Source organism: Elephas maximus, chromosome 10 (genome assembly GCF_024166365.1).
Source record: "Elephas maximus indicus isolate mEleMax1 chromosome 10, mEleMax1 primary haplotype, whole genome shotgun sequence".
Lineage (NCBI taxonomy): Eukaryota > Metazoa > Chordata > Mammalia > Proboscidea > Elephantidae > Elephas > Elephas maximus.
The window spans coordinates 15,143,230-15,171,218 of NC_064828.1; the positions used below are offsets into that span (position 1 = coordinate 15,143,230).

Below are 27,989 nucleotides of genomic sequence, written 5' to 3' on the forward strand. Positions count from 1 at the left end.
TGTGTCTGTGTGCCTTGCACACGTGTGTATTCTTGTGTGATTAATGCCAGGTCAAGGAAAGGGCAGAGACTCATTCAAGGTCCCTGAGCAGAAGAGGATCTGCAAGGTGAAGGAATAACACCAGCCACCATCAATGCAGGCTCACAATGTACGAACCACCGAGCCGGGGGTTTATATGCCTGATCACTGATCTGCACAGCAACCGACCCTCTGAGGGAGATGTTACTTACCATTTATCTCCATTGTACAAATCAGTAAGCTGCATAAGGCTGACAAAAGTTAAGTGACCAGGCTGAGGTCAAACAGTGAGCAAATCCAAGGCAGGATTTGAACCCTGGTCTGACCGAGACCAAGCCAGAGATCTCTCTGCCAAGCTCTCTCAATTATGCCCTATTTGCTATGAGGTCCTAGTTTCTCTGGTCTGAGGTAACAGATCTCCCTCCCCCAACCCCTTTTCTCCCTCCCCCCATCAAGGTGGCAAAGCAGAGACTGCTGAAGGCCGCGTGGCGCCCAGGGCACTGCGTCCAGACCTTCATACACCAGGCCAGTCCCCAGTTCAGAGGTCCGGCTGGCCCTGGGCTGGATCAGCTAGGGCTGAGCTGGGGCAGCTGTTTACAGTAAACAGAAAGCTCCTGAGGAAGGAAGGAGGGGAGGGGCTGGGGTCGTCATGGAGACAGGGATGAGCTGCGGGGCCTCAGCTCTGATCCACAGCCATTGGTAACACACCCCTGCCCCTTCTAGGACTGAGAAGGAGAGGTCCTGGAGGAGGCCCAGAGGGCGGGCTGAGGAGGGGGGGGAGCTGAGCAGACAGGCCAGATCTCAGGGCAGCACCCACTGAGAACTTATTATTACTTATTTTTAACAATAACAACTACTCTTTATTGAGCTTACGGCACACCTGGCGCTAGGCCCTTGGGAATGTTTTCTTATTTAACCCTGACAACCACCAGCAGGTAGGTACAACAATAGCTTCTTACAGATGAGAAATTGAGGTTCAGAAAGATGAAACAACTTGCCAAGATCACACCACTTGTCAGTGACAGCAGAAATTCTTGGATTAAAAATGCTTTCAACCGAGGCGGGTAGGAGATGAGACAGCTGGTGAAGCTCTGAGCCCCTCAGCCAGGGGGAAACTGAGTCCCGTGGGTGCCAAGGGGACTTTCCTAGGCTTCTGGAGTTAGTCAAAGAGGTTGCTGGGGACAGAACCCTTGTGTTCCAGCCCTAACCACTAGACCACACAGCCTCTCCATGGCTTGAGCTGGGAAGATCCAAAGAGAAACTCCCTTTCTAGCCCCAGCCTGGAGTGTAGACTCTCCCCCTGCTAACACGGCTGCCCCAGTGGAGGCCCGGCTGGGCCAGAGTGTGGTGGGGGATGCTGGGGGGTTTCTGCCACACATATGGTTTCCAGATTCCAGGGGATGAAGAGGAGGCCCTGAGGGGCGGAAATGGGGGTGTGCGATGACAAATTTAGACTGATTGCTTAAAAAAAAAAAGCCAAGAAACTCTAAAAAAAATAAAAGCAAAAATTCCACTAGAAAACCAAAGGGAATTATTCAATTGTGAAACTGAGCGCCATGAGCCGCAGCATGGTCTAATTCAGAACAGTATCAGGGTTCTTGCGGTGTTGACTGCTCAGAGGATGCCAGGGAGGGATGGAGGCTCTGTCTGCCGTTCCTGGCTTCACGCGCTCAGGCTTGGGACAGGGATGGAGTCAGGGAGGGGGACTGGAGGATGTCTGGAGCTCAGGAGCACTGCAGGGACTCTTCTGGAAGGCTTGGGCATCCAAGAGCCCCACTCCAGAAGCCCCATGGCACGGTCAAGGATAGCCTCTGGCTTACACAGGGTTTGGACCTGAGCAGATAGGAAAGGATGAGCCATAAGGTACGAACCTGGGGTGTCTCTGAGACCCAGCCTCAAAGAGAAATGGCCAGGAACAGAAGCTAAAAGAGAGGACAGCTGCCTGGAATTCCGACTTGCAGCAGGCCCAACGCCAAGGGGGGACAAGGGGGACTTTCTGAGGCTCCCAGGAGAGTGCCTGCCAGCCAGCCAGCTAGGCTGTTGAGCAAGCTCTGGTCTGGACCACAAGGGCAGGCTGGCAGAGGAGTCACGCTTGTCCGTGGCCGGGGCGATATCTGCCCGGCCCCCAGGCCTGTTCCTGCTCCTCCAGGAAACCAGGCCCCCACTCCCCAAGGTGGGCCTCCTGTCTCACCTTAGTGGCCACGTTCTACATGCCCGAGGCTTCCTCTCTCCTTCCTATCATGAGCCTCTCTTCCCCAGAATCACTGCTTTTTGAGAAAACAGAGAAACCTTCTCAAGTAAGTCGCTTTCTTCCAATTCCACTGACACCTGAAGAGATCAGAGGGGTTTGTGAGGAAGGGCTGAGACGGGGCTCACAGGGTCCCAGCCCTAGAAGAATGAGGCACAGAAGAAAGGGGAAGAGAAAGCCAGCCAGCAGGAATGACTCATGCCAGGCACTGGGCTAACTTTACAGGTGTGCTGCAGTAAATTTTCTCATTGAAGCTTCGCAACAGTCTCTCAAAGTCTGTACATTTCTTCACATTTTACAGGTAGGGAAGTTGCAGCTCCGAGGATGTGACTTAACCTGACAGCTGATAAATGGCAGAGCAGAGGTTTTTTACTTGCTGTTTTCAGATCACCTCTCTGCCCCTCAGCTCAGCCCACTTTGTCTGGAGATGTTTGAGGAAGGGCTGAGGCCAAAGTTTAGCTCCTAACAGGAACGTGACCATGGATGACTGACGCTGAAGCCTATGAAGGAGGGACAGGGTTGTGGATGGAGCCTCATGTCAGCCACCTACTGGCTGTGGGCTGGTCACTTTCCTCTTAGGTTCCACACCTGTGAAATTAGGAGGTGGGATTGGTGGCTGAGTGGTTTTCAAACTAGGTTTCTGGGCATCCTGGCAGTCCACAGAGGTTGAGGTGGAGAGGAAAAGGGCCTGGGTCCCCCAGGCCAGTGTCCACCAGAGAAGCTCAGCATATTTGTTTTAGGTATTGGACACCATGAAAGTTTGTATTTGAACAAGGACCCCGCAGCACTCTATGGTCTGAGGTCACCGCAGCTCTGACTGGGAGCCAAGATGTAGGCACTCAAGTCCTGGGCTGGGGAGGGCAGCAGGGCAGGCCATGTCTGGGCTTCTAGGCCTGTGGGGAAGCCAGGGAGGAAGCGGGTCACAGGTCAGGGCTGTAAGAGGCGCAGGGCAGGTGAGCTGGTGAGCTGCAGAGATATATAGCACCTGCCTGCACACCTGGGAAACACAAACAGACCTTTGGCCACAGCAGCCTGGGAACCAGGAGCAGCACCCACTGTCCTGTAGACTGGACCAGTGCCCCTTCCCCCCGGCTTGTTCTCAGTGGGCATCGGTTGCTAGCTGCCAACCCTGGGCCACCCTGAACTCCCATGACTTCACGGTACAGTTCGTGACTGCTCAGTTCAAGGGGGATACTTCAAGGCGAAAGTTGTGAAAATGCAAAGCTGCTCAAAGCTGGAAAGGAAAGCACCCAACTGTGGGGAGTTCAGAGAGCAGGGGCTAATCTCCGTGAAAGGAGAACCCTGTTCCGCACCTTTGTTAGGCATCCGAGACCAAAGTTTGCTACTGTCCCTGTCTTCCCTTTTGGAATCTGGACATAAGCATGGCGTCCCTCTTTTGGTGGCTTCAGCATACATAGCTACCTGAATGTCATCATTTCAACATCCGGGTGGAAGAGACAGCCCAGGGTTCCAGCTGCCTGAGGATGAGAGCTAGCTCGTACCCCCCTTATCACCCTACTCCCCCAGGCCTGCCTCTGACCACCAACCACCCTCAACCTGCTGCAGGGCCCAGCCTCACACCACATAAGCAAAGCTGCCAGCAGGGTCCTTTGTGGTGCTGCTTCCGTGTGGCACTGCCCAGGGGCTCCACCATGGGGCAACAGATGGACCTATGGTCTCTACAGAACAATGGTGGGGGAGGGGCCCTGGCATCGCCCGCCCCAAACAGGAAGCTCTGCATGAGCTTCAAAGGACAGGCAGGGCCAAGGGGCTGAGTGGCTGGAGCCAGTGCCAGGACTGACGGCTGCCTCAAGAGATGCCTGCCAGCCCCGGGATGCCCAGCCTGGCAGTGGGCGTGGGGCTGCGGTGGCAAAGGCAGTTGCCTCTGACCTGGGAGCAGGTTGGAGAGTGAGGGCTGGACACTGGGCTGTTTCCCATCCGGGCTGCAGGTTCTTTCCCAGGCCACAGGCGGTCTGGCCCTCCAGCAAGTAACTATGAGGGGCAGGGCTGGCACCAAGCCTGCGGCCCACTCCCTGCCTCCAGCTCCCAGCTGCTCTGCTCAGAGCCTTTTCCTCTCCACTTCCTGTTCACACAGGGGGGGGTGCGGGAAGTGGAGGGAGGAAGTTGGGGGGAGGCGTGTAGGGGGGACCCATTGAATAAAAGGAATTAACCGTTTCCCTCCTCTGACCTCTGGGAATTTCCGCCTGTGAAAGTGTCTCGAAGAATCTGCAGAGCTGGGGGAGTGGAGGGGAGGTGTGCCCCCTCTTGGCCCCCTCCCCTCTCCTCCACCCAGTGGTGGCGGTGGGACCAGATAACTCCCTTTGGGCCCCTAGCCTTTTGTTTCCCTGGCGCCAGGGGGCAGCGCCAAGGGCAGCCTGGAGCCTTGTGGCCTCGGAACCCCCTCCCAACCAATGGGGTTGGTGCCAGTCCTCAGCCTGAGACAGGAGCCTTGGGGGCAAGGGGCAGGAACTGCGATAATTGGTGGTCCTGGGGGAATGAGCTCACACCCAGGGTGGCCAGGCGCTGAGCTCTGCGCCCTCTCTGCCAGGGCTCCTGCCCTTGGCCAGTCTGCCTTGAGGGCAGAAGGGAGGGAGGCAAGCAGGACCTCAGCCACTCCCGACTCCCGTTGACATGTAGGTTCGGGGAAACCAGTAGACAGCGCCTCCTGGTGACCACTGCCTACTTGGCTGGGTGGCTCCCCAGGGCCCTCTCAAGGGCGGGCCACAGGAAGCACCTGCTCCCCAGGACCAGTGCCCCCGCCCCCCTCCCCCGTCTCCCCCAGGTGGCTTCCTTGTTTACAGGCCTCCTGCCTGGTCCCAGCGTCACTGCCTGTGGCCACTCCTACTTCCAGTGACTGCACCAGGAGCAGCTCATTCATCTTGGCCCCCGTCAGTGCAACTGCCCCCCACACTACCCCTTCTGGCCCTCCCCCAGGCTCGGGGCCAAAGCTCCGAGGACCTTCTCCCTCCCCTCCATTCCAGGCTGCGCTTGGTTTCCAGGGATCCAAGAGCTGTGGCTTCCCATTGCCCTGACTCACCGGAACCTCATTCTATCAGTGCCAGGGAAGCCTGGGGCCTTTTTCCAGGAAAAAGGAAGCAGCCTAGGACCAGATGGGCTGGCTTAGGGAGGACAGAAGGGGCAGGGGCGTCCCAGGCTGCTTTAGCCAAGCCCCCTGGGAGGAGAGAGCTATAGGGCAGTATTTGTTTAACTAACATGTAGTAAGCACCCATTACGTGCAAAGACAGAAGCCCCAAGCTGTTTTATCTAAGTGAGCAGGACACTACCCCTGTGCAGCCCGCCTGTGATAATGCTCACTGACAATGGGGAGCAGAGGCCCCCAGTCCTCCCCTCAGCCACATGGGGAGTGGAAGGGAGGAGTGCTCCAAACCTTCCTGACACAGTAAAAAGGGAAAAGATTAGGGTGTCCTCACCCACCCAATGCAACCCCATCACCTCACATTTGCTCCCACTCTTGCTTCTGGGGGAAGAAGAATCTGGGGTTCATAGAAAACGGGCAGCTCTTAGACCCTCTTGTTTGGCAGAGGCCATGAGGAGACCCTGTCGTCCCAGTGGGGAACTCAGGAGGGTAAGATTCACCTGGAACTGGAGAAGACAGTCTTGGCAGGCTGTGTGTATGAGGGGCAGGGGTGACCTGCAGCCACCAGCTATGTGGGTGTGACCCCTGCAGGATTCCAGGAACACTCTGTTTTTTGTTTCCATCTGGGCCAGGTGACAGACACACCCATAAAGCCAGGCAGTGTGCTGTGAACACCAGCCCAGGGGGCAAAGGGTGCTCAGCTGATGTCATTGGGTGGCCTCACTCCAGGCCTGAGACTTAACCTTCAGCCACTATTAAAGAAGCATAATAGGGGGAGGGGTCACAGGCGACTAGATGGGGAGAAATCCTATCTGCCAAATGCCTTGGACGGCAGCAATGACTGTCTCACCTTTGTGCTGAGCCTCAGCATTAAGGTTAAAGGCCAGACAGTGGCAGGGAAGTATCAAAGCTGGGCAGGACCTGGGAAGGCAGGGACCCAGGCTGGTGGAGAGGGGTGAGCAAAATCTAGCATGCTTAAGGCTAGTGGAGAGAGAGAGAATGAGGGGCTTCGAATCATGGGTAGGTGGTGGACAGTTTCAGAAAATTCTAGGAACAACTATGGAGGGAACAGTCGGAGGAGGCACTAGGGGAAAAAGTGGCTTAAGCAATCAGTATCCCAGGTGCCTGGGTGCTAACGATTCTGTGGGGAATACCACCACCTGCTGGCCAAAGGGAAGAACAGTCCCTGGTCCACGGCTCAAACCAAACCCACTGCCGTGGCGTCCAACTCCTAGACTCAGAATAGCCAAAAAATCCAAACCCGTGACCGTCAAGTTGAGTGACTCATAGCGACCCTATAGGACAGAGTAGAGCTGCCCCATAGGGTTCCCAAGGGGTGCCTGGTGGATCTGAACTGCTGACCTGTTGGTTAGCAGCCATAGCTCTTAACCACTACACCACCAGGGTTTCTGGATTTAGGATGGTAGCTGTAAATTCCCAACTGAGCCCTGAAGGCGGGGAAGTTAGAGCCAGGGGACGAGGAAGTGAAGTAAGCAGACTATGGCAACATCATCCTGTCTCATTGCCTGCCATGCAGGACCCTGGTGGCCTCCCTTGGCACTCCAGCCCCCCGAGATCACTCACACACCACTGAGACCAGCACCAACACAAAGCCATGACTCCAGGGCCACCAGTACACACACTGTTTAATGCCCTCACCCACTGCCAGCCCCCACTGTCCTCCATGAGGCCCTCTGCCCCAGGGCACCCCTCACAATGGAGACCCAGACACAGGGCACCTGAGCACGTCCATTATCAGCACTACTTCTCCCACCCCAATGCCAGGACTCAGATGGGCTGCCTTTCCCCTTCTGAGGACCTATGTGCACACAGAAGAGGGGGCTTCCTTTGAAGGAGCAGAGCTGGAGGTCCAGAGGCCAAAGAGTAAAGAGGAGGAAGAATGGTGCTTTTGCTCTGGAAGGTGAGCGAAATGTGTATAGGAGTGATAAGGATAAAAGCGCTGTTAGATGCAGGGGAAATGCTAACAGGGTCAGCTTTCCGACTTCTCCAGGCTAAGGCCATCCGCTGGGAGCCAGGTGGATGGGCTGCTCTTCGTGGCTCTAAGGCAGATCTGAAGAACAGCCCAGGAAGCTGGCCGCTGTGCAGCTGACACTCCACGGCAGCAGCTATGATTACACTCACCCCACATGGCAGAGCCCAGTAACCTGTGGCCGAGCAGAGATTAGGGTGCGGCCTTCCTGCTGCCACCCGTCAGGGGTGGCACCCTCCTACAGCCAGCTGAGATGCTCCTCCTCGTAGCGCTGAGGATCAATGAAGGGCCGGTCAATGGAACGGATCATCAGCTCCCCGCAGTACACGCACTCAGCGGCCACCAGCTCATCTAGGTCAGCCTTGAGCTGCTCCCGGCTGGGGCCCCCAGCTGCGGCCCCACCCTCTGCCTCCTGGGCCCGGGCAGAGCCCTTGGCTGGGGGTTGAGCAGCCCCCAGCTTTCGCTGCAGCTCCTCCAGCCGGGCCTGCTTATAGGCAGGCAGGCCAGGCCGCACGGCCTGCAGCAGGCAGTCAGCATGGAACATGTGGCCACAGAGGAAGAGATAAAAAGGGCGGTTGAGGAGGGGGAAGTCACAGGTGGCACATTTGTCCTGGGGCTCCACGGTGCCGTAGCGGCCTCGCAGCTCCTGCAGGTCTCGCCGGATGCGCTGGGCGCTGGCTGTGGCCTCTTCCATCTCCCGCTGCAGCTCCTGGATGTGGTGGTTGTAGGCCTTAAGCGAGCTGCAGATGGCCTCCTTGAAGTGGTCGATGGTGACGAAGTCGGGAAAGAAGGGCAGCACGTCCTCAATCTTGAGCAGGGGGCAGCTGGCGAGGCAGGCCATGGCCGTCTGCACGTCCTCCTCCTCCTGCACCACGTGCCGCGCGATCTTCAGCCAGAGTTTCTTGCGCAGCTCCTCATCGTCCTCGGGCAGGTCCGCGCACTGCTTGGCCAGGTCCACGTCCACCTGCGGGGGGACCGTGGATGTTTAGGCCAGCCCCTCCCCAGCCCAGGACAAAGACTGTGAGAGGGAACCTGGGCCTGAAAAGAGGCCCCCAAGGCAGGGTTCCCAGCACTCCTGGCAGCAAACAAGGCGGGGGTTCCCGGGGGCCAGGATAGAAACCTGTCTCGGTAATGGCCCTTCAGTCCCTGCCACGACTATATAAAAGCTACTTGTGGTGGTGGGTCTCCAATGTCAGTGAACTTAAGAATCACCTGGGGAGCACATTCAAAATAGATTTTGGGGCCCCACTCCCAGACACTCTGATTCACTAAGTCCTAGGTTCAGGCCTAGGAACCCGCATTTTAAATAGCACTTCCAGGCACGTAGACGATTCATGCTTTGAGAAATGTTACCATGGAGCTCAGCACCTTTCCCCTCTGCTCTGAGTGACCACAACCCAATGGCTGACATGCAGGTAGAACCTGTCTACATCCCAGGCGCTGTTCTAAGTGCCTTTCACATATGATACTTTAATCAGCCCTATGAGGTAAGTGGAGTCCCTGAGTGGTGTGAACAGTTAATATGCTCAGCTGCTAACCGCAAAGTCGGTGCTTCAAACCCACCCAGAGGCACCTGGGAAGACAGGCCTGGCCATCTACTTCCAAAAAAGTGAGCCACTGAAAACCCTATGGCACACATTTCTACTGATAGACAAGGGGTCGCCATGGGTTGGGATCAACTTGATGGCAGCTGGTTAACTGGTTTTTATGAGGCAAGTAGTAGAACATCACTCTCACTTTGCGGCTGAATTATCTAAGGCACATGAGTTTCAAAAACTAGCCCAAAGACCCACAACTTAGTAAGTAGCGGTGCCAGAACTAAACCCTGACTTCAGAGTCTTTGCTCTTCACCAGGCACTACACCAGGCTCTTCAACAGCGACCTCCAGCTGCTGCCCCTCCCCCAACCCTTCAGCATCTGAAGCTACTGCTCTCCAGGTCCCTCTCCTGGCTGGGTCAAGACTCGTTGGCTCACCTGCAGTGCCAGGTCCACAGCCTCCTCGTACAGCTCCAGGACCTTGTAGACGTGGACGCAGGCGCGGTGGTGGCCATGCTCAGCACAGAGCCGCAGCGCATACTTGAGGTCGTAATGCACACGGCGTGGGCTGGCCCCTGCCTGCTCCAGGTAGACCAGCAGTGAGGCAGGCTGGCCGCGGGCATAAAGTGACAGCAGGTAGTTGTGTATGGCCTGCTCGGTCTCGCCCAGCACGTTCACACAGAACTCCATGTAGCGGATGGCCTGGCTTACCTGCTGGGCCTCACCACCCTGGCTATAATTCACCAGGGCAGGGATGAGCTGCCTGGCATCAAGCCGGCTGCCCAGCTCAATCCAAGCGTCCACCAGCTGGCGGGGTATGTGGCGGATGAGGATGGGTGAGAACTTGTAGAAGAGCTGGGGGTCACGGTGGCGGGTGAGCACAGCCAGGGCCTCCTCGTAGGCCTCATGCTGGCAGTGGTACGCCACCACCCGTTCGTAGTCCTGCATGATTACTGCAAAGTACACCATGTGCTCCGAGTCCCCATGGCTGGCAAGCAGCTCGTGGATGGAGGCCCGGCTGGCAAAGAGCCACTCCTTGTGGCGGGGGCTGCTGAGGAAGGCACGGAAGCGCTCCCGTGTTTCCCGGTAAAGGGTCGAGGCCTCTGGGTCGCCCTGCAGCGCGCCAAGCCGGCTAAGGTAGAGCTCTGTCAGCCAGGTGGTGAGCAGTGTGGCCTGGGTACGCTCAGTTGGCTTCAAACCGGCCAGTTTCCGCTGGAGGAACTCAGCCAAAGCCTCCTCCTGTCGGGCCTCCAAGAACTTAAGGGCAATCTCTTCAAAGTAACTCTGGGTCAGGGCGTAACAGCGGGCGCTCTCCAGGTATCGACGCTGGCGAAAGCAGAAATCGGCTTCACGGGCTAGGACTGTGTCCAGGCAGTCAGGCCGCTCTCGACAATACTCTTTGGCCAGATCGAAGCGGTTCATGTCCAGGTAGGTGCGCCAGACATCCCGGGCCTCTCGCTGCACGTGGTAGCGGAAGACAGCCCGCTCAGTGTAGGCCCACAGCTGGCCCGTGGACGAGTCCTTCACCATGTGCTTCAGAGGCCCAAACTTCTCCAGGAAGTGATCCCGCAGCACCACCTGCCCTGTCAGTGTGCACACCGCCTCCACCCGGTCCGCCAGCAGCAGCAGGAAGTGGAACTGGGTCAAGACGATGGCCAGGGGTGGGCTGGCCCCAGGACCCACCCCCTCCGGGTACTCCCAGACTCGCTCCTCACTCAGCAGGGAGTCTGGACGCCCACAGTCCAGCGCTCCGTATAACACACCGTCCCCCATCATCCAGGCAAAGGCCCGGGGCGCAGAGCGCAGCTTGGGGGTATAGAAGGCCAACTCACTGTATCCCAGATTGCTGGGGAACTCACGGAATGGGGGTGGGTGGTCAGTGTAGGCAGCAAAGAGCCCCGAGAACCCTTGGGCCTCAGCCCCCTCGGCAGCTCGGCTTATGAACTGGAAGAGGCGCTGCCGAGTGGTGGCAATAACAAAACCACGCCCATCAGGGCCCCGCTCAGCCTCCAAGGAGCACACGGGTGCTGGACCCCCTTCTTCATTCAGCACGTACAGTGGACGGAAGTAGAGATCGGGGGCCGGGCCAAAAAGTCCACCCTCGCTGGCTGAGAGCTCTGCTTCGAAGATCTGACCTTGGGCGGTGCCGACCAGGATGGGGCCTGTGCTGCTCTCGGTACCCAGCGCCTTGTTCCAGCCCACGCTCTCCACCAGCTGCCCCTTCCAACGTGCCAGTGGCCGCACCTTCTGTCCATTACGGTTCACGTAGAGGACCTCAGTGCTGCTCAGAGCAATCAGCAGGTGAGAGCCTGGAGTGGGGGACAGCATGGCAACCTAGTGGGTGCCGCCACTCCCGCCTTCAGCCTCCTCCTTGCCCCCACCAAGCTCAGATCCCACCCGCCCTTTCTGGGGCCCCCTCCTCAGACCTCTACTACCTCTTACCAGTGTGGTCCAAGAACATCTTGTGAACTCTGGCATCATCCTTGCGCCCCAGCTCCACGTGGTTGGGCTCATTGGCCTTGCCCAAGTCAATGCTGTGGAAACCAGAGTTGCAGCATCACTCCAGAGAAAGGATCACAGACCCCTCTTTCAGAATGTGATGAAAGCCACAGCTTTTCTTCCCTCAAATCCACATACACCCACAAAATTCTAAATTTAATCCCAAGGGAACCCTAAAACACATACAGGGTCCTACTTAAGACCCTCCAGCTCTGGGAGTTCCACCACCTTATTCTGAGAAGTCACTAAGCAGAAGCCTTTTTCTGCAGGTCAGTGGAGTTCCAGCGCATCTGGGAGGACAGGTAAGGGTCTCCCAGATTGCTGGGTAAGAATGGAACAACAGCAAATAGTAGTTAACGGTTACGGAGCACTTTCCATATACCCAAGACCCTGCCAAGAGCTTAATCTAGTATCATCTCAATTAAACTGCACAATAATCCAAAGGAATATTCCTGTTTAATTTTCCTTTTTTTCAAATTATATGCTCATTACAACTAAAGAATCAACACAAAGAAAAAGTTAATGATTTTCTTCCCAACTCCTTTCATTCTCAACTCGATGAGAAAACAGATGTTAACATCTTTCTCCATGCTTGTAACACCGATGGGGTGTTTTGTTCTTGTTTTTACAAAAATGCCTTCACACTGTGTGTGTGTACGTATTATTTTGCAACCTGCTTTTCTCACCTAACGATATTTCGTGAACATTCCATTCGGTCAACAAATATAGCTGTAACTCATTATTTGAATAATTGCGTAATATTCCACTCGTAATTGGCATTTTCTGTTGATGGGCATTCAGTTTCGGTCCGGTTTTTCCTACCCCAAATAATACTGCAATCAACATCCTTATATCTGTACGCTTGCAAACTTGTGCTTTTCTATGGGATACATTTCCCAAAGTGCAATTACATGGTCAAAGTTGATATTTTAAATTTTAACAGATGTGGCCAGATGACTTTTCCAAAAGATGGTGGAAATTTACTCTCACTGGCCATGTATGAGAATTCGTTTCCCTGCATCTTCCCAGCACTACATCTTACTGCCTTTTTTTTTTTTTTAAATATTACTGCTTTTAATTTTTGCCAATCTAATAGGTTAAAAAAAAATTGGTATTTTATCATTTTAATTTGCCCTTTCCAGAGATTAAAAATGTTTTCATGTGTTTACTGAAAATCTGAGAAGTCCCTGGGTGGCGCAAATATTTAAGTGCTGGACTACTAGCCAAAAGGTTCATGGTTTGAATCCACCCAGAGGCACCTCAGAAGATGAGCCTGGTGATCTGCTTCCAAAAGGTCACAGCCTTGAAAACTCTTCAGAGCAGTTCTACTCTACACACACGGGGTCAGAATTAACTCAATGGCAACAAAAACATAGAGTTCGTCTTCTATGAACTGCCTGTTCATAGTCTTTGTCTTCCTTTTCTACTGAATTGTCTTTTTCTCATTAATTTGTAAGGACTTTTTAAGGAACAGAAATATAAATCTTTGGTCATGTGAAACAAACATTATTTCCCCATCTGTCCTTTCTCTTGACCTGATTCATAGTGCTTTCTTTTTTTGCCATAGGAGCAAGTTTTACATAGTGAACCATGTCTACCTTTTTCTTATGGCTTCTGGGTTTCCTAGCTTATGTAAGGACTCCCTTCAGCCTGAGGATATAGAAATGTATTAGCGTTCTTTTAATATTCTCACTGTATATTTTTTACATTTAAACCATTATTCCACCTAGAATTCACTTTTGTGATACAGAGGCCTGCTTATTCCAGGAGGATAAACAACTTTGTTGGGTCTATTTCAGGACTCTAGACTGTTCCACAGTTCTGTGTGACTACCTTGTGGTAGGTACTACCTTTAACAGATAAAAGAACAAGTTTACAAGGGTTGGATGACTTGCTCTAGATTCCATAGCTGGTAAGTGGTACAGTTAGGATATGAAGCCAGGTCTATTTGAATCTTAACTACTATACTATATTGGCTTTCTTTGGAAAGAGATGGGTTATTTCCTGAAAATTCACCTGCCCAGCATGGTAGAAAGACCCTGGTCAGTTATAAGTCCCCAGATACCACCAGTTTTCCCTCTTCCCTCAACCCACGGTTACCGGAACAGCGTATCCTTGCCCAGGCTCATGCAGAGCTGATTGCAAGAGACGACAAGACTGGTGATGCGCTCAGAAGGGGTGAAGTCGATGCGCTGCTTCGTGAAGATGGGCACCTCCTTTTCTAGCTGGGCATTCACATAGCCTACAGGTGAGGAGTGAAGAAAAGGTTAGCTATGAAAGAGACGGAGAAAAAGGAGAGACGACAAAAAACAGGACCTTGGCTAACACACAGCTCAATATCAAGTAGCTGGCTAATCACTTCTGGATTAGAGGCGTCGGGCTCTCCCTACACTTCTGACAACAGTGAGGGGTTGATTCTTTGAACTCTGGAGATGCTGTCACACCATGATGCATCTGCTCCCAGTGGGAATGGGGTGTCAGGAACTTCAGGGTTCTCCCTTAAGTCTTTGACCAGCAATCCCAACTCAACTAAAGCAGCTCCACTCTCTCCCATCCTCCGGCGCAGGCAGTAATGCTCTCAGTAGGTCTCAGTGAGAAGAATGAAACTCCTTGTCAGGCAGAGGGAGCCTGGGAAAGTATTGCCATTAGTGGTGTTAACAAACTGCTGCACCTTTTTTTCTAGTCTTTACCCTCATTCCTTTACCACTGCTCAAAATACCCCAGCATTTCAGGCCCCTCTGCCAACTCCACACTATTTTCTACAAAAATTACCCCTCAACTCCGGGCGGTGCCCGGGTCTAGCCAAGGCCTAAAATATTTCAGATCCATTTTTTCCTGTTCAGCAACACATTTCCATCTAGGACCATCCCTCCTTCTCCTACAACATTCTCCTTTCCTCACTTTCTTTGCCAGTTCTCCCCCTCCCACCTCCAGAAAGGGCCTGGTGGGAAAAGCACAGAATCAGACATTGGAAGAAGTCTGGAGTCTATTTTCAGATCTCCCACTGGCTCAACTGCCGTGCACAGGCAAGTCACTTCCTTTCCTGGGTCCCAGTTCCCTTTTAGAAGTACCCCAGTGGCAGGGCCTAGATCCCACGGCTGCTTCAGGTGCTCGTTCAAACTTTGATCCTCCACCAGCTGGGGGCCAGGAGAGCCAGAGGAGAATCAAGGGCCTAGACCTGGACTGCACGGCCCCGGAGGTGAATCCGAGCTCTTGGGACCCCTCTCCCGCTCCTTCTCTGCAGGTGCCAGGAGGGCCAACGAGGGGAGTCCCGCCCAGCCCTCCCTTACCAGAGTGGGGGATGCCCACGCTAGGGCAGCCGGGCTGCTGGACCGCCGAGCGGGACAGCGAGTCCTCGTACTCATCCAGGATGGAGGCCATGGCGCCTGGCCTCTGGGCCTTTCGTCCGGGGCCTGGGGATTACGACAGGGCTCCCTCCAGGGATCCCCGACGCCCTGGAGAAGAAGCTGCGACTCCCCAGTCTCGTTAGGATCCGACAGATCCTGGGAATCCGCCTCCGCCGTCTCTTCTTTAAAATCCCGAGGATCTTCTCGGTCTCGTCTTACAGAGGGAGAAGGCCGGGAAACCCTCCCCTCTGAAGCGGGCGCAGTGCTGCACCCCACCCCCGCCCCCACGCGATCGCGGGCTCCCTTCAGCGGACCCCAGGAGATCCCAACCTCACGGGGCCGCTCAGCTGACTCCCGCCCCCGTGACGCGTGCCTATAACGCAACTTCCGGGTTCTCAGAGCCCCACTACGCTTGCGCCGGGACGTCGCCGGCCTGGCCCGGGGAGGCACTGAGAGGACTGCGGGGCGGTGGCAGGGGCGGGGCGACGACGGGGCGGCCGATGGGGCGGGGCGGGCCGACGACGGGGGAGGGCCGACGGCGGGGCGGGGGCGACCGCGGGGCGAGGCGACGGCGGGGCGGCCGATGGGGCGGGGCGGGCCGACGGCGGGGCGGGGGCGACGGCGGGGCGGGGCGGGGGCGGGCCGACGAGGCGTGGGGCGGTGACTGGGCGGGGCGACGACAGGGGCGGGGCGGTGACGGGGCGGGGCGACGACAGGGGCGGGGCGGGGTGAGGGCCCCAGTCCGTTCTGGAGGGGCGGGAGCTGGGAGGGGCGGTGGCTCTCAGCCGGCGGGGATCCCAGGCTGGGGAGGAACCGTGTGGTGGGCTGGCCCTGCTGAACACAAGCGCTTCAGGACCCTGCTGCGGTTCCGGGCTTCGACACTAGGAGGCGAGCCCGGCTTTCTCAGTCACGGCCCGCCCAGCACTGTCCTGCCCCAGCCCGGGAGCCCGCGCCCGGCACCTTTCTGGACAAGGTTTCCCACTCTCAGACGGATCGCTCGGCCTTCGTTGTCCAGCGCCACTCCCACCTTTCTAAGTAGCCCGCCGCCCTAGGTCCCCAGGATTGTCTCCAAATCTAATCGCTCCCTTGGTCCCACCTTCATAAGGTTCAGGTAGAGCAGTTCTGGCCCCCTTCTCCCACACCCAGGGACGCACCAGCTTCCAGAAAGCGGGAGACCATGTGCCAGGTATCGCCCTGACCTGCCGCGTAGCGGCTTCTCTCTGTGGTGGAGACAGATCGGGCAGTAGGGAGACTAAGCACAGCTCAGGAGCGCACGTCACTTCCATTCATTCACTCAACAAAAGAGTGTTAAGCACTTAGTCTGTGCCTGGCCTGGGGCTGGGCACTGGGTCCGGACGTGAGTATGGCACCGTCCCTACCCTACAGAAGGTCATAATCCAGCAGGGCGACGGGCCAGTAAATAGGTAATACTAGGAAAGCGACTGGTGGAGTCCACAAGTGAGTGCTCACACTCTGCCACACGCTGTTCCAGGCTCTGGGGACACAGCAGAGAACAAAACTAACAGAAGTCCCTGCCCTCATGAAGGGTGCGCAGAGACGTGGCCACAGCGCTGTAGAAGCATGGAGGAGCGAGGAACAAATACCTGCAAAACCTGGCACGAACGGAATGATAGGTGGCTTTGGAGGCGGGTGGTGAAGGTTGGAGTCGCCCAGCTTAAAGGGAGGGAGGGAGCCCTAAGCCGGGATCTGCGAGGGCGGGGGTGCGACCGCGGTTGGGTTTCCTTTCCCATCCGCCCAGGTGACCCAGAAGAGTCTGTTCTGTTCTCTTCGGCGGCCCATGCACTCTACCTTGCTGTGGTGGAAGGCTTTTGGCCAGAGTCGCCGCCCACCCGGCTTGGCTGGAAGCCCCGGCGTAATGACTAAGAGCGCCTCCTTCACTCTAAAACACCTGGGTTTGCGCTGTAACTTGTGTGGTCAAGCTGCTTTTACCGAACTTCCCTGCCAGGCGCGGAAGACCCTGACGCTCATCAGCCCCCACGGAGGGGTCTGCGGCCCTGGAGCCCCGTCCACCCCTTCCGTCCCCCATCCCCTCCACCCCGGCCAGCACCGGAGGGGGTGACAGGGGTGAACTGTCCAGGGTAACTTTTCCCCGCGCCCGGCCTCGAACGGCGCGCGCCCCTCTGACTCGCCCAGCTTCTTCTGTTCGAACCTGCCGCGGCTACCCGCTTTCCCCCCGTCCGGCCAGGCCTGCGGAAGGCAGGTTTCTGAGCTGGGCAGTAGGCAGGGGCTTCCCAGGCGCTCGGCGAACGGGGCTCCACCTCAGACCACCTGCCGTCTGCATCCGGGAAATACCAATCGGTTCAGCCAAGAACCAGACTCATAAAAGGTACATCTACAGTATGCCAGGCACCATGCTAAGTTCCTAATATTTTTATCTCATTTAATCCTCACACTGATTCTAAGGTAGGCAATGCCCTTATGCCCACTTTAAAACCAGCGCGGTGGAGTCAGCTTGGACTCGCGGTGATCCCTTGTATGTCAGAGTAGAGCTCTGCCCCACTGGGTTTTCAAAGACTGGTTTTTCTGAAGTAGATCACCCAGTCTTCTGAGGCACCTCTGGGTGGACTCAAACCTCCAACCTTTCCGTTTGTACCACCCAGGGACTCGCTGAAATTCAGAACAATGAAGCAGTTTGTGATCAGTAAGTGGGGGAGCCATGAGACATATTCAAATCCAAGTAGATGCTGAAGAGTTCAGCCACCAACCTGTCCATCCCCAGTGGAGGCTGAGGGAAGGGGAATACAAATGGCTCTCTCAGGTCTGGACTTCACAGAGGGGTGTCCCCCTTGCATGAAGTCTATCAGCGTAGGAGGGTTGTTTCCAAGATAGAGTTCATCAGTCACCTACTTACTGTCCCCAAAGGCCCCTCCTAGGTTCTACTGCTTTCTGTGATGTATGGTGTCATAGATTGAATTGTGTCCCCCCAAAATATCTGTCACCTTGGTTAGGTCATGATTCCCAGTATTATTGTCTACCATTTGTCATCTGATCTAATGAGATGGATTAGCGGCAGTTATATGGTGCCTTAAGCCAATCTCTTTTGAGATCTAAAAGAGAGAAGCCAGCAGAGACAGGGGGACCTCATACCAGAAAGGAAGAAGCACCGGTAGCAGACCTGGGTTTCCTGCACAGAGAAGCTCCTAGTCCAGGGGAAGATTGACGACAAAGGCCTTCCTCCAGAGCCAACAGAAAAAGCTTTTGCCTAGAGCAGACACCCTGAATTTGGACTTGTAGCCTACTAGACTGTGAGAGAATAAACTTCTACTTGTTGAAGCCATCCATTTGTGGTATTTGTTATGGCAGCACTAGATAACTAAGACCTTTAGGGTGGTGCTAGGGTGGGGGCTGCTTGCTACAGACTCAGTACATACTCTCTGATGAACTGATTATAGCAGTGTATCTCTACAGACTCGTTCTTCCATCCTTGGGCTGGACATAGAAATAAGAGCCCGAACCCAGCCTTATTATTTATCCCTGCCAAACTACTCACCAGCTATAACACCTAGTGCATATTTTATCTTAGTTTTCGCTTCTTTGTCTACAAAAATAAATAGATATAATAATGCCTACCTATTAGGTCCGTGTTTGAGGAGTGAGGTGTGCCAGGTGAAAGCTCACTACTATAGTATCCTATCCAACATAGAGTATGTGCTCAATAAATGCTAAATGTGACTTTAATCTGACAGTCCCTCTCAAGTCCACTTCCTCCATGAAGCCTTCCTGGACCACAGCTTCACTCTCAGAGCCGTTATGGCTCTTCTTATCCTGGCCATTTACCGGCACCTTTTTTTAAATTATGAAGTGCAGAGATGTTGCTTTGATACAACAGAAGTTAATTATGGGGAATAACCCAGACAATGTTGAGCACCAAGATAGAGAGATGCCTGAGGGAATTCACAACTAAAGAAATGGATCCCCTGGTTTCTACCCCTCAGAATCATCCATTTGGTAGTTGCCATGAGACAGGTGAGGGCTGACTGCTGGGCCAGGGAGAGAGGATTTGTGTAAGAAAGCAGGGGATTGGCGGTAAGACTTGAAGTGCATGGATGATCTCCAAGAGCAAGAAAGGGAAGGTGTTAAGAGCAAAGCACTGCAAACAGCATGATGTTCAAGGGCAAAGCTGGAGCCCTGGAGACCAGGAGAGTGGAGGAACTGTGACCAGCTGTGGCCAGATTGTGAAAGCTGCTCGACTGGGCCATCTGAAGGCTTTAGGCTGGGAATGATGTCATCCTGTGTGGATTCTAGACAGATGGGCTGGGCAGTGACTGGGTGGAGACTATATCAGAGAGGGTGTGACCTGAGGCTGAACCAGAGAAGCCCCTGAGGTCCCAACCAGGGGAGAGTAGACTAGAGAAGACTTTTCTGAGAAAGGACCCACTGATCTTAGTGTCAGATCAGATGTGGGAGGTGAAGAAAAAGTACAGGATGACTCCTGGGGAGACCTGGCCGAGAGCAGCTGTGACACCATTGCTGGGGAGGAGGATGAGCTGGGTGGGGGCAGGATGGCGGCCACAATGACTGAGATGGGCCTGGACAGTTGCACATCAGGCACCTGCAGGCACTTAGCAGAGAGACCCAGCACCCTGTGCAAAGTCTTCTAGGGCAGCCGCCAGTAATTACTTACTGAACTATTGCATGAGTGAGTTTCCTCAAGCCTCAGTTTCTACATTTGTAAAATGAGAGAAAACCTACCTTATAGCGTTGTAAGGATACTAGATGTTACACAAACCACTCAGCACTGTGCCTGTATCTAGAAAATGCTCAATACAAGTTAACTATTAGTAAAAGTTATTGGCTGGATGAAGACCCAGGCCAAAAGAAATGATTTAACTAACTTATATAGTTTTTTTAATAGATTTTATTTTTTAGAACAGCTGTGGATATACAGAAAAATTGACATGATAGTACAGTTTCCATATACCCCGCACCACATTTCCCCTATGATTAACATCTTACATTAGTGTGGTACCCCCTCAAAAAAAACAACCTGTTGCCGTCAAATCAATTCTGACTCATAGAGACCCTATGGGACAGAGTAGAACTGCCCCACAGGTTTTCCAAGGAGCAGATGGTGTATTCAAACTGTCGACCTTTTGGTGAGCAGCTGAGCTCTTAACCACTGCGCCACCAGGGCTCCAGTGTGGTACATTTGTTAAAATTAATGAATGAATATTGATACATTAGTATTTAATTGAAAAAAAAAAAACAGACTTTATTCAGATTTCCTGAGTTTTTAATCTAATGTTTCGTTTCTGTTTCAGGATCTCATCCAGGATAACACATGTCTCCTTAGGCTCCTCTTGGCTATGAGAGTGTCTCAGACTTTCCTTGTTTTTCATGACCTTGACGGTTTTGAGAAGTACTGCTCAGGTATTTTGTAGGATGCCCTCTACTGGAGTTTGATGATTTTCTCACGATTAGACTGGGGTATGGGTTTTTGGGAGATAAAGTACCATTATCATTATGTCATATCAAGGGTACTACTATCAATATGACTTATCAGTGTTGATGTTGACCTTAATCACCTACCTTGAGGTAGCATTAGTCAGGTTTTTCCACTGTGAAGTTACTCTCCCCGCTTCCCCCCCCCTTCTGTGCTCTTTGGAAGTCACTGTGCACAGGCCACACTTGAGGAAAGCCGTTACAGAGGAGGCAACTTCCAAAGTAAGCCCCCTAAGACCAAATACTCAAATGTCTGGAGGGGTGTGGTGCATTCTGGGAACGTTCTTAGATCAGCATGTCTGGGGCACTGAGAGGTAAGTACAGATGAGATGGAGTTTAACTGGGGATGGGGCAAGGGGCTGCTGGGAGTTCTTGATAAATCTTGTAGCTCTGTTTATTTTTTAAACTGCGTACACTTACGGAAACAACGACAACAAACCCGTTGCCATCAAGTCCATTCTGCCTAATAGCAACCCTATAGAACAGAGTAGGACTGCCCCATAGGGTTCCCAAGGCTATAAATCTTTTGTTTTTTTAAACATTTTATTGTGGTTTGGGTGAAAGTTAACAAATTGGTTTTCTATTCAACAATTTATACACATTTTGCTTCATGAAGTTAGCTGCAATCCCCTCAATGTGACAGCACTCTGCCCACTTCCTCCCTGAGTTCCCCGTTTCCATTCGCCCATCTTTCTTGACCCTTCCTGCCTTCTGAACTTTGTCTTTGGGCAAATGCTGGCCTTTTGGTCTCCTGTAGTTGATGGTTCTGAGGAGAAAGTTCCTTACTGGGTGCTACTGTTCACTTTATAGGCCTATCTATTGTTTGGCTGAAAGGTGATCTCCAGGAGTAGGTTCTGTTCCAGGTCTGAACTGTGTCTGAAGGCTGTAAACCTTTACAGAAACAGACTGCCACATTTTTCTCCCATAGAGCGGCTAGCGGGTTCAAACCGCAAACCTTCTGGTTTGCAGCTGAGCGCTTAACCACTGCGCCACCAGGGCTTCTGTACAACTATTGCCATGGTTAAAATAAAAATTAAATTTGAAAACAAATGACTAAATTTCCCTTGCAGAGGAATTCAAAATAATTCAGTTTATTCGATACTCTGCCCCTGAAGGAGATAGAGCTCCCCACTTCGTTCTTTATGAAGAACATTTGAGAATGTAATCAAGTTTTGGCTGACTGAATAAAAAAATAAATCACTAATATTTTCATCATCTAACTTGGAAGGGAGTCAAATAATTTAGCGACATTGCTATTGCCCAAACTACATCCATTCCCATTTAATGATTTATGTGAACCAGGTTTCTTGGCATTTACATCAACACAAAACCCAATATAGCAAAAAAATTGATGCTTCATCCCAGTCCAGCATTTCACCCCCAAATACATGAGCCAATACAAGTTTTGGAAACAAACACAAAAATGGCTCCATGCATCTCATCAAGGTGTGTATTTCTAACCCAATTTCACTTTTCATGTCTTTATGTTTTTATCAAAATGTATAATGTATTTATGTTTTGATCAAATACTAATAATTGTGATAACTTAATTTTTTTTAACTTAGAGCCTTATAATAATCAGAGATATAACATTATAACATTTTTTAGAATTTTATATACTTACTTTATTACAAATAAGTATGATCAGGTATCAATAAAAGCTTTCAAACATAACATACAGTAAGATTGGAAACACTTAAAAAGAAAATGATCCACTTAGGGGTACCTGATCTTCACAAGGGCCCAAAGTCCGTCAAATAGGGAAAAGACAGTCTTTTTTTAGAAAGAAAATGAATAATAAAAAATTTCCAGCTATTAGAAAAGACCTTGTTCCTGTGTTTTTGTAAATGGCTGACAGAAAGTATCAAATTGCTTTGGTATTTAGATTCCAGTGCATACACTTAAAAGAGATAAGTTTTATTTAAATGTCGATGTTCACAGTATGCTAGAAATCATACCCTTTGCAAGGATTTAATCTTAATCTTAGTTGTCAACATCCTTTTGTAGACATCTTTTAGGAAGCATGGCTGTCTTGCTGGGGTCAATAATTTGTGCCTGTACCACCTCTACTGGGAGCCCCTTCCATGCTGGCTTTTGCATCCCCCCCACGACCACCCTCCGTACTGTTTCTCCCATGGCCTTCTCAGCCAAGCCCTCAGGATCCCCCTTCTTTTCAGGATATGGAATTGAAGCCAACTAACCCTTCTCCTTCCCTCAACTCTACAATGTGAGGGTAGAACTAGACCATCTCTAAGGTTCCTTCCAGCTCGAACATTCTTTGGTTCTCTGAAAGCCAAATCCTTGTCACATCCATTTAGAGATATTTGGGGACTGTGCCCAAGGAACAATTGTTTTCAGGGCATGGCCTCAGAGCCCTGTGCCATGCTTTTTACCTATCCCTTAGTCTAAGATTCATTTCGAAAGACACCTCAGCCAGGGAGCCTGATTAACGTGAAACCCAATAAAAGCTAAGATCCCCCTCTCGTTCTGCCTCCAGCTGTAACAACATCTCAGATCATAAAACCTGGCATATGTAAGCACTCGGGTAACACTTCTTGCATCCATTGGACATGTACTGTTCCTTACAAATACACACTGTCACACTGCACATATATGGATTAACTTACCTATTCACCCACACAACCTCCTGCAGAAATGGTCTTCAAAAGTTTAAAAAATGATGAAATTGTATATGTAAAAGAATACTAACAACACAATTATGACTAAATCTAAAATCTTTAAAAAGACAGACAATACCAAGTGTTGTGAAGATGTGGGGCAGCTGAACTCTCACACATTGCTGGTGGGAATATAAAATGGTGCAGCCATTTAACATACACTTGCTGTTACGGATTGAACTGTGTCCCCCCAAAAAAGATAGGTTGAAATCTTAACCCCAGTACCTGTGAATGTGACCTTGTTTGGAAACAGTCTTTGAAGATGTTATCATTTAAGTTAACATGAGGTCATACTGGAATAGGGTGAGTCCTAATCCAAGAGGAGTGGTCTCCTTGTAAGAGGAGACAGAGAGACACAGAGGGAAGATGGCCCTGTGAAGACTGACAAGAGATGAAGTCACGCCGCAGCTGCAAACCAAGCGAAGGCCTAGGGGTACCCAGAAGCTGGGAGAGATAAGACAGGATCTTCTCCTGGAGCCTCTGGAGAGGGCAAGGCCCTACTGACACCATGAATTGAGCTTCTATCCTCCAGAACTGTGAGACGATAAGTTTCATTCCTATAAGCCATCCAGTTGGTGGTACATTGTTAAGACAGCCCTAGGAAACTAATGTATTCATCTTATGACCCAGCAGTTCCACACCTGGGTATTTACCCAAAAGAAATGAAAGCACATGTCCACACAAAGATTTATACACGAATGTTTATAGCAGCTTTATTCATAATCACCCCGAACTGGAAGCAACTCAAATGACTATCAGCAGGAGAATGGATAAACAAATTATGATACATCTACACAATGGAACGCTACTCAGCAATAAAAAAGAACAAACTACCCTTACATACAATAGCATGAATGAATCTCAAAAATATGCTGAGCCAAAGAAGTCAGACACAAAAGAGTACATACGGTATAATCCCACTTATTTAAAATTCTAAAACGGGCAAAAATTAAGCTCTAGTGACAGAAAGCAGATGACTAGTTGCCTGGGACCTGGTGTGGGGGTGAGGGATTGACTAGGAAGGAACCAGAAGGGACTGTATAGGGGAGATGGGAACGTTCTGTATCTTGATTGTGATGGTGATTATACAAGTGGATACATTTGTCAAAAATCATTGAACTACACACTTAAAATGGGTGTACTTTATTGTATATAAATGATACCTTGATAAAGTTGACTACAAAACAAAATTTTTTTAAGTTCTCTGGTCAAATGTTGGAAACCCTGGTGGCATAGTGGTTAAGTCCTATGGCTGCCAACCAAAAGTCAGCAGTTCGAATCCACCAGGCGCTCCCTGGAAACTCTATGGGGCAGTTCTACTCTGTAGGGTAGCTATGAGTTGGAATCAACTCGATGGCAACTGGTTTGGTTTTTGGTTTGGTCAAATGTTAGAATATTAATTAGTGTATATGAGGCAAAAAGCAACAACGACAGCAACAACAACAACAAAAAACCCTTGCTACTGAGTCAATTTTGACTCACAGCGACCCTACAGGACAGAGGAGAACTGCCCCATAGGGTTTCCAAGCAGCGGCTGGTATAACCTGTACCTCTCAAGCAGAGGCCTGAAAAGAGGGCGGTGTTAGAGTGCAACAGACCTGGGCTCAGAGAGGGTTCCCTTAACCTCTTTCTCTCATAGCCTTGGGCAAATCATTTAACCTCTATGGAGACTCAGTCTCCTTATCTGCAGAATAAAGATAATAACAGACACCAGTATATCAGACCCATGACTTGAAACAGTTAATTTTTTTTTTTTTTTGTATTTCCTGTCTGGGACATAAAAACAAAATTACTGCATTTATACCCGACAAAAACTTGTATTGTTTATTTTCAGGCAGAGCCTTGACTTTGTCTGAGAAAACTTGCCCTGATGCAAAACCAAAACCAAATCCAAACCTGTTGCAGTCACAGTGACCCTACGGGACAGAGTAGATTTTAACCACTAAGCCACCAGAGTTTCCACCCTGATGCAGGGGGAAGATAATTATAACAACAGCGCATGCTTACAGAACACTCTCTATGTATGGGGCACCAGTCTAAGCGTTTTCCACAGCTCATCTAATCCCCACAGCACTCCATGAGGAAGGTACTATTTTAACCCCATTTCACAGACAAGGAAACTGAGGCCCGGAGAAATCAACAGCTAGTAAGTGACACAATCTGGAAACCAATCCAGGTTGTTTCGGTCCAAAGTCCATGCTGGACCATCAAGCTAACTTCTCTTTAGCTGACAAAGTTGTAATTTGAGACAAAGGAAGGAAAAGGAACTTGAATTAAAAATGCTAGCTTCTCACAAACTTAAATGTGAACAAAAACCAGTGCCTTCATACCATAATTTCACAAAAAATAGTGAAAGGATTTCATGCTGGTTTGGAAAACTGGGCTGTTCCTAGAGTCAATTGCCGCGGCCATCTTTCTGGGGAGTAGGCTTAAGTCCTAACAGGAGTAAAAAGGGACCTTTCTAGCGTGACCAACTGTCCCAGTATGCCTGGGACTGTCATGATTTTAGCACTGAAAGTTCTGTGTCCCAGGACACCCCTTAGTCCTGGTCAGCCTAGACCTAGATGTACCCTCACTGAAATAACCCCAAAGGAAAAGAGAAGTTGTGTGACCTTCTGGATCTAGCTTCTTCCTCCCTCTACAGTTCATTTCTCATCAGTCTCTGCCTTGGCCAGGCTGCAATACTTTTAGTTCCTAAAATGGACCAGACTCTCTCTTTGCCCTCTGGGCCTGATTCCTGCTATTTCTTCAGGCTGTCTCCAAGCCCTCTTTGCTTGGTCCACATATTCCAAATCCAACCAGACTGATGCAGTTTGATGCCTACACATCAGTATGGTCACACCAGTTGTTGAAATATCCACATCGGTTGGTAAACATCCACTTCCCTGAGTATGCCCCTACCTCCAGTGTCCCTCCCTGTTAGCCTTCCCCAGGATCCAGCCACTAAAGGGTTCATGTCTGGCACAGCAAAGGTCTTTTGGAAAGCTGCTCTAGCACAAGGGTTGGCATCCTTTCTGAGGCCATATTGTTGTTGTTAGGTGCCATCGAGTTGGTTCTGACTCAGCAACCCTCTGTACAACAGAACGAAACACTGCCAGGTCCTGCGCCAGCCTCACAATGGTTGCTATGTTTGAGCCCGTTGTTGCAGCCACTGTGTCAATCAATCTCCTTGAGAGTCGTCTTCTTTTTCAATGAACCTCTACTTTACCAAACATGATGTCCTTCTCCAGGGACTAGTCCCTCCTTCTGAGGGCATAAAAAACCAAAAAACCAACAAACCCGTTGCCGTTGAGTCGATTCCGACTCATAGCAACCCTGTAGGACACAGCAGAACTGCCCCATAGGGTTTACAAGGAGCACCTGGTGGGTTCAAACTGCCGACCTTTTTGGTTAGCAGCTGTAGCTTTTAATACTACACCAGGGTTTCCTCTTAGGCCATACCAGTTGCTAAGTAATTTAAACATCATTTCTGCTTGTAACTACGTAAAATAAGAATTTATATACGTGATACCAGGAAGAGGATTTGGAGTAATATTGTTTTTAATTGAATGCTTGTCTATTGAGTTCTCTTTTTATAAAGCTGTTGATGTTCATCATGCTCATGACTGTCATCATCACCATCAAACGGTAACACACACTCTAAGGTTATCCCCAGAGATCTGAACGGACCTCAGCAGTAGCACGCCCCAGATTCTGTTCATGAGGAGGTTGTGGGCCAACCGAGCCAGTCTTCAGGGAGAAGCAGTTGAAGATGCGGCTGGGCCATGCGAACAAGTCTCTGTAGGATCAGGGAAGGTGGGACTGCCCACCAGCCTTTTTATCATTTGCGCAAACCATGCAGGTTCCTCACCATTCATTTATTCACTCATTCACCCCATAAATAGTTAATGAGCTCCTACTAAGTGGGATGTCACTGTGCTGGAGCAACAAGATCTAGAAGGTATATATAAGACCTTCTCTGTCCTCTAGTTCTTACAGTCTAGTTGAGGTATGAGACAGGCAAACAGGAAACACGGAGTATTCTTAAAATTAGTGAAACAGGCAACTAGTTCAGAGAAGGGGGTACTGACATGGGGTAGAGCAAGGTTGGGGGAATAGGTGAGCCCTGTTTTGTTCACCACTGTATACCCACGGGGCCCCAGGGGCATAGTAAGAGCTCGGCTGCTAACCAAAAGGTTGGTAGTTCGAATTCGCCAGCTGCTCCTTGGAAACCCTATAGGGCAGTTTTACCATGTCCTATAGGGTTGCTATGAGTTGGAATCGACTGGGCAGCAATGGGTTAACGGGTATACCCACCACTTTCCATAGTGCCCTGCCCACAGGGGGTTCACAAACACACCTCACTGAATGAATAAATGAGAACCACACTACAATAATCCTACCATTCAGAAAGAATCACTGTTGACATGTTGGTGCATTTCCTCTTTTTTTCTAAATATACAATACATAATTTTTTTAATTTCCAATAACTTTTTTCCTTGCAAAAGTAACATGTTCACTGGAGAAAATACCAATAAGCAATATAACATTAAAAGCTACATGTGCTTATTAGTGCTCATTATATGTCAGGCAAAACAATTTTAGCAGAATTTCAAATTCTCATGGAATACAGACTCTCCGGAGCCATTGAGGCTAGATGAACCCCCAAACCATTGCCCTGAAATAATCTTTAAACTTTAAGCCTTAAACGAAAAATATCCCCTGAAGCCTTCTTTAAACAAACAAACATAGTTTAGCCTAATTAGTAAAGAATGTCTGCCTTAAGCATTGTGCTCTTTTAAAGAACTATCTATTATGTAAGATCAAATTGATAACAGCAACTCAAAAGGTTAGAGAAGAAATTTAAGAGGCAGTGAGTTTACATTAATGGAGGATGAATAATTTGGAAAAGGAGGGCGAGAATGGTTGCACAACTTGAAGGATGTGATCAATATCACTGCATTGTACATGTAGAAATTGTTGAATTGGTGTATTTTTCCCGTGAACATTTTCAATAAAACTGAACTAAATTATTAAAAACAAAAAACAAAACTCCACATTTTGATACAAGTCCCTCCTATTGGTCTCTATTTTATTTCAACAAATTTTTTTTTTTTTTTAATACTTGGGCTCA

General features: G+C 50.8%; 1 protein-coding gene across 1 annotated transcript; it reads right to left on the bottom strand.

Annotated features, from left to right (window-relative positions):
• Nucleotides 1-5,525: 5,525 nt before the first annotated feature.
• Nucleotides 5,526-15,094, bottom strand: VPS18 (VPS18 core subunit of CORVET and HOPS complexes). The gene is made up of 5 exons (XM_049898710.1): nt 14,679-15,094; nt 13,489-13,630; nt 11,332-11,423; nt 9,328-11,198; nt 5,526-8,317 (listed from the first exon to the last, which is right to left on the bottom strand). The coding sequence occupies exons 1-5, from the start codon at nt 14,767-14,769 to the stop codon at nt 7,592-7,594; spliced, it is 2,922 nt and encodes a 973-aa protein (XP_049754667.1). The 5' UTR covers nt 14,770-15,094; the 3' UTR covers nt 5,526-7,591.
• Between the last annotated feature and the right edge of the window lie 12,895 nt (nt 15,095-27,989).

Bases quoted from the DNA above. Each gene is read 5' to 3' on its own strand.
- VPS18 (XM_049898710.1), bottom strand. From the start codon at position 14,769: ATGGCCTCCATCCTGGATGAGTACGAGGACTCGCTGTCCCGCTCGGCG. The intron at 11,424-13,488 runs GTAACCGTGGGT...TGGTTTCCACAG, and splicing joins GGCAAGGATACGCTGTTCCG to CATTGACTTGGGCAAGGCCA. The intron at 8,318-9,327 runs GTGAGCCAACGA...GTCCCCCCGCAG, and splicing joins CTGTGGACCTGGCACTGCAG to GTGGACGTGGACCTGGCCAA.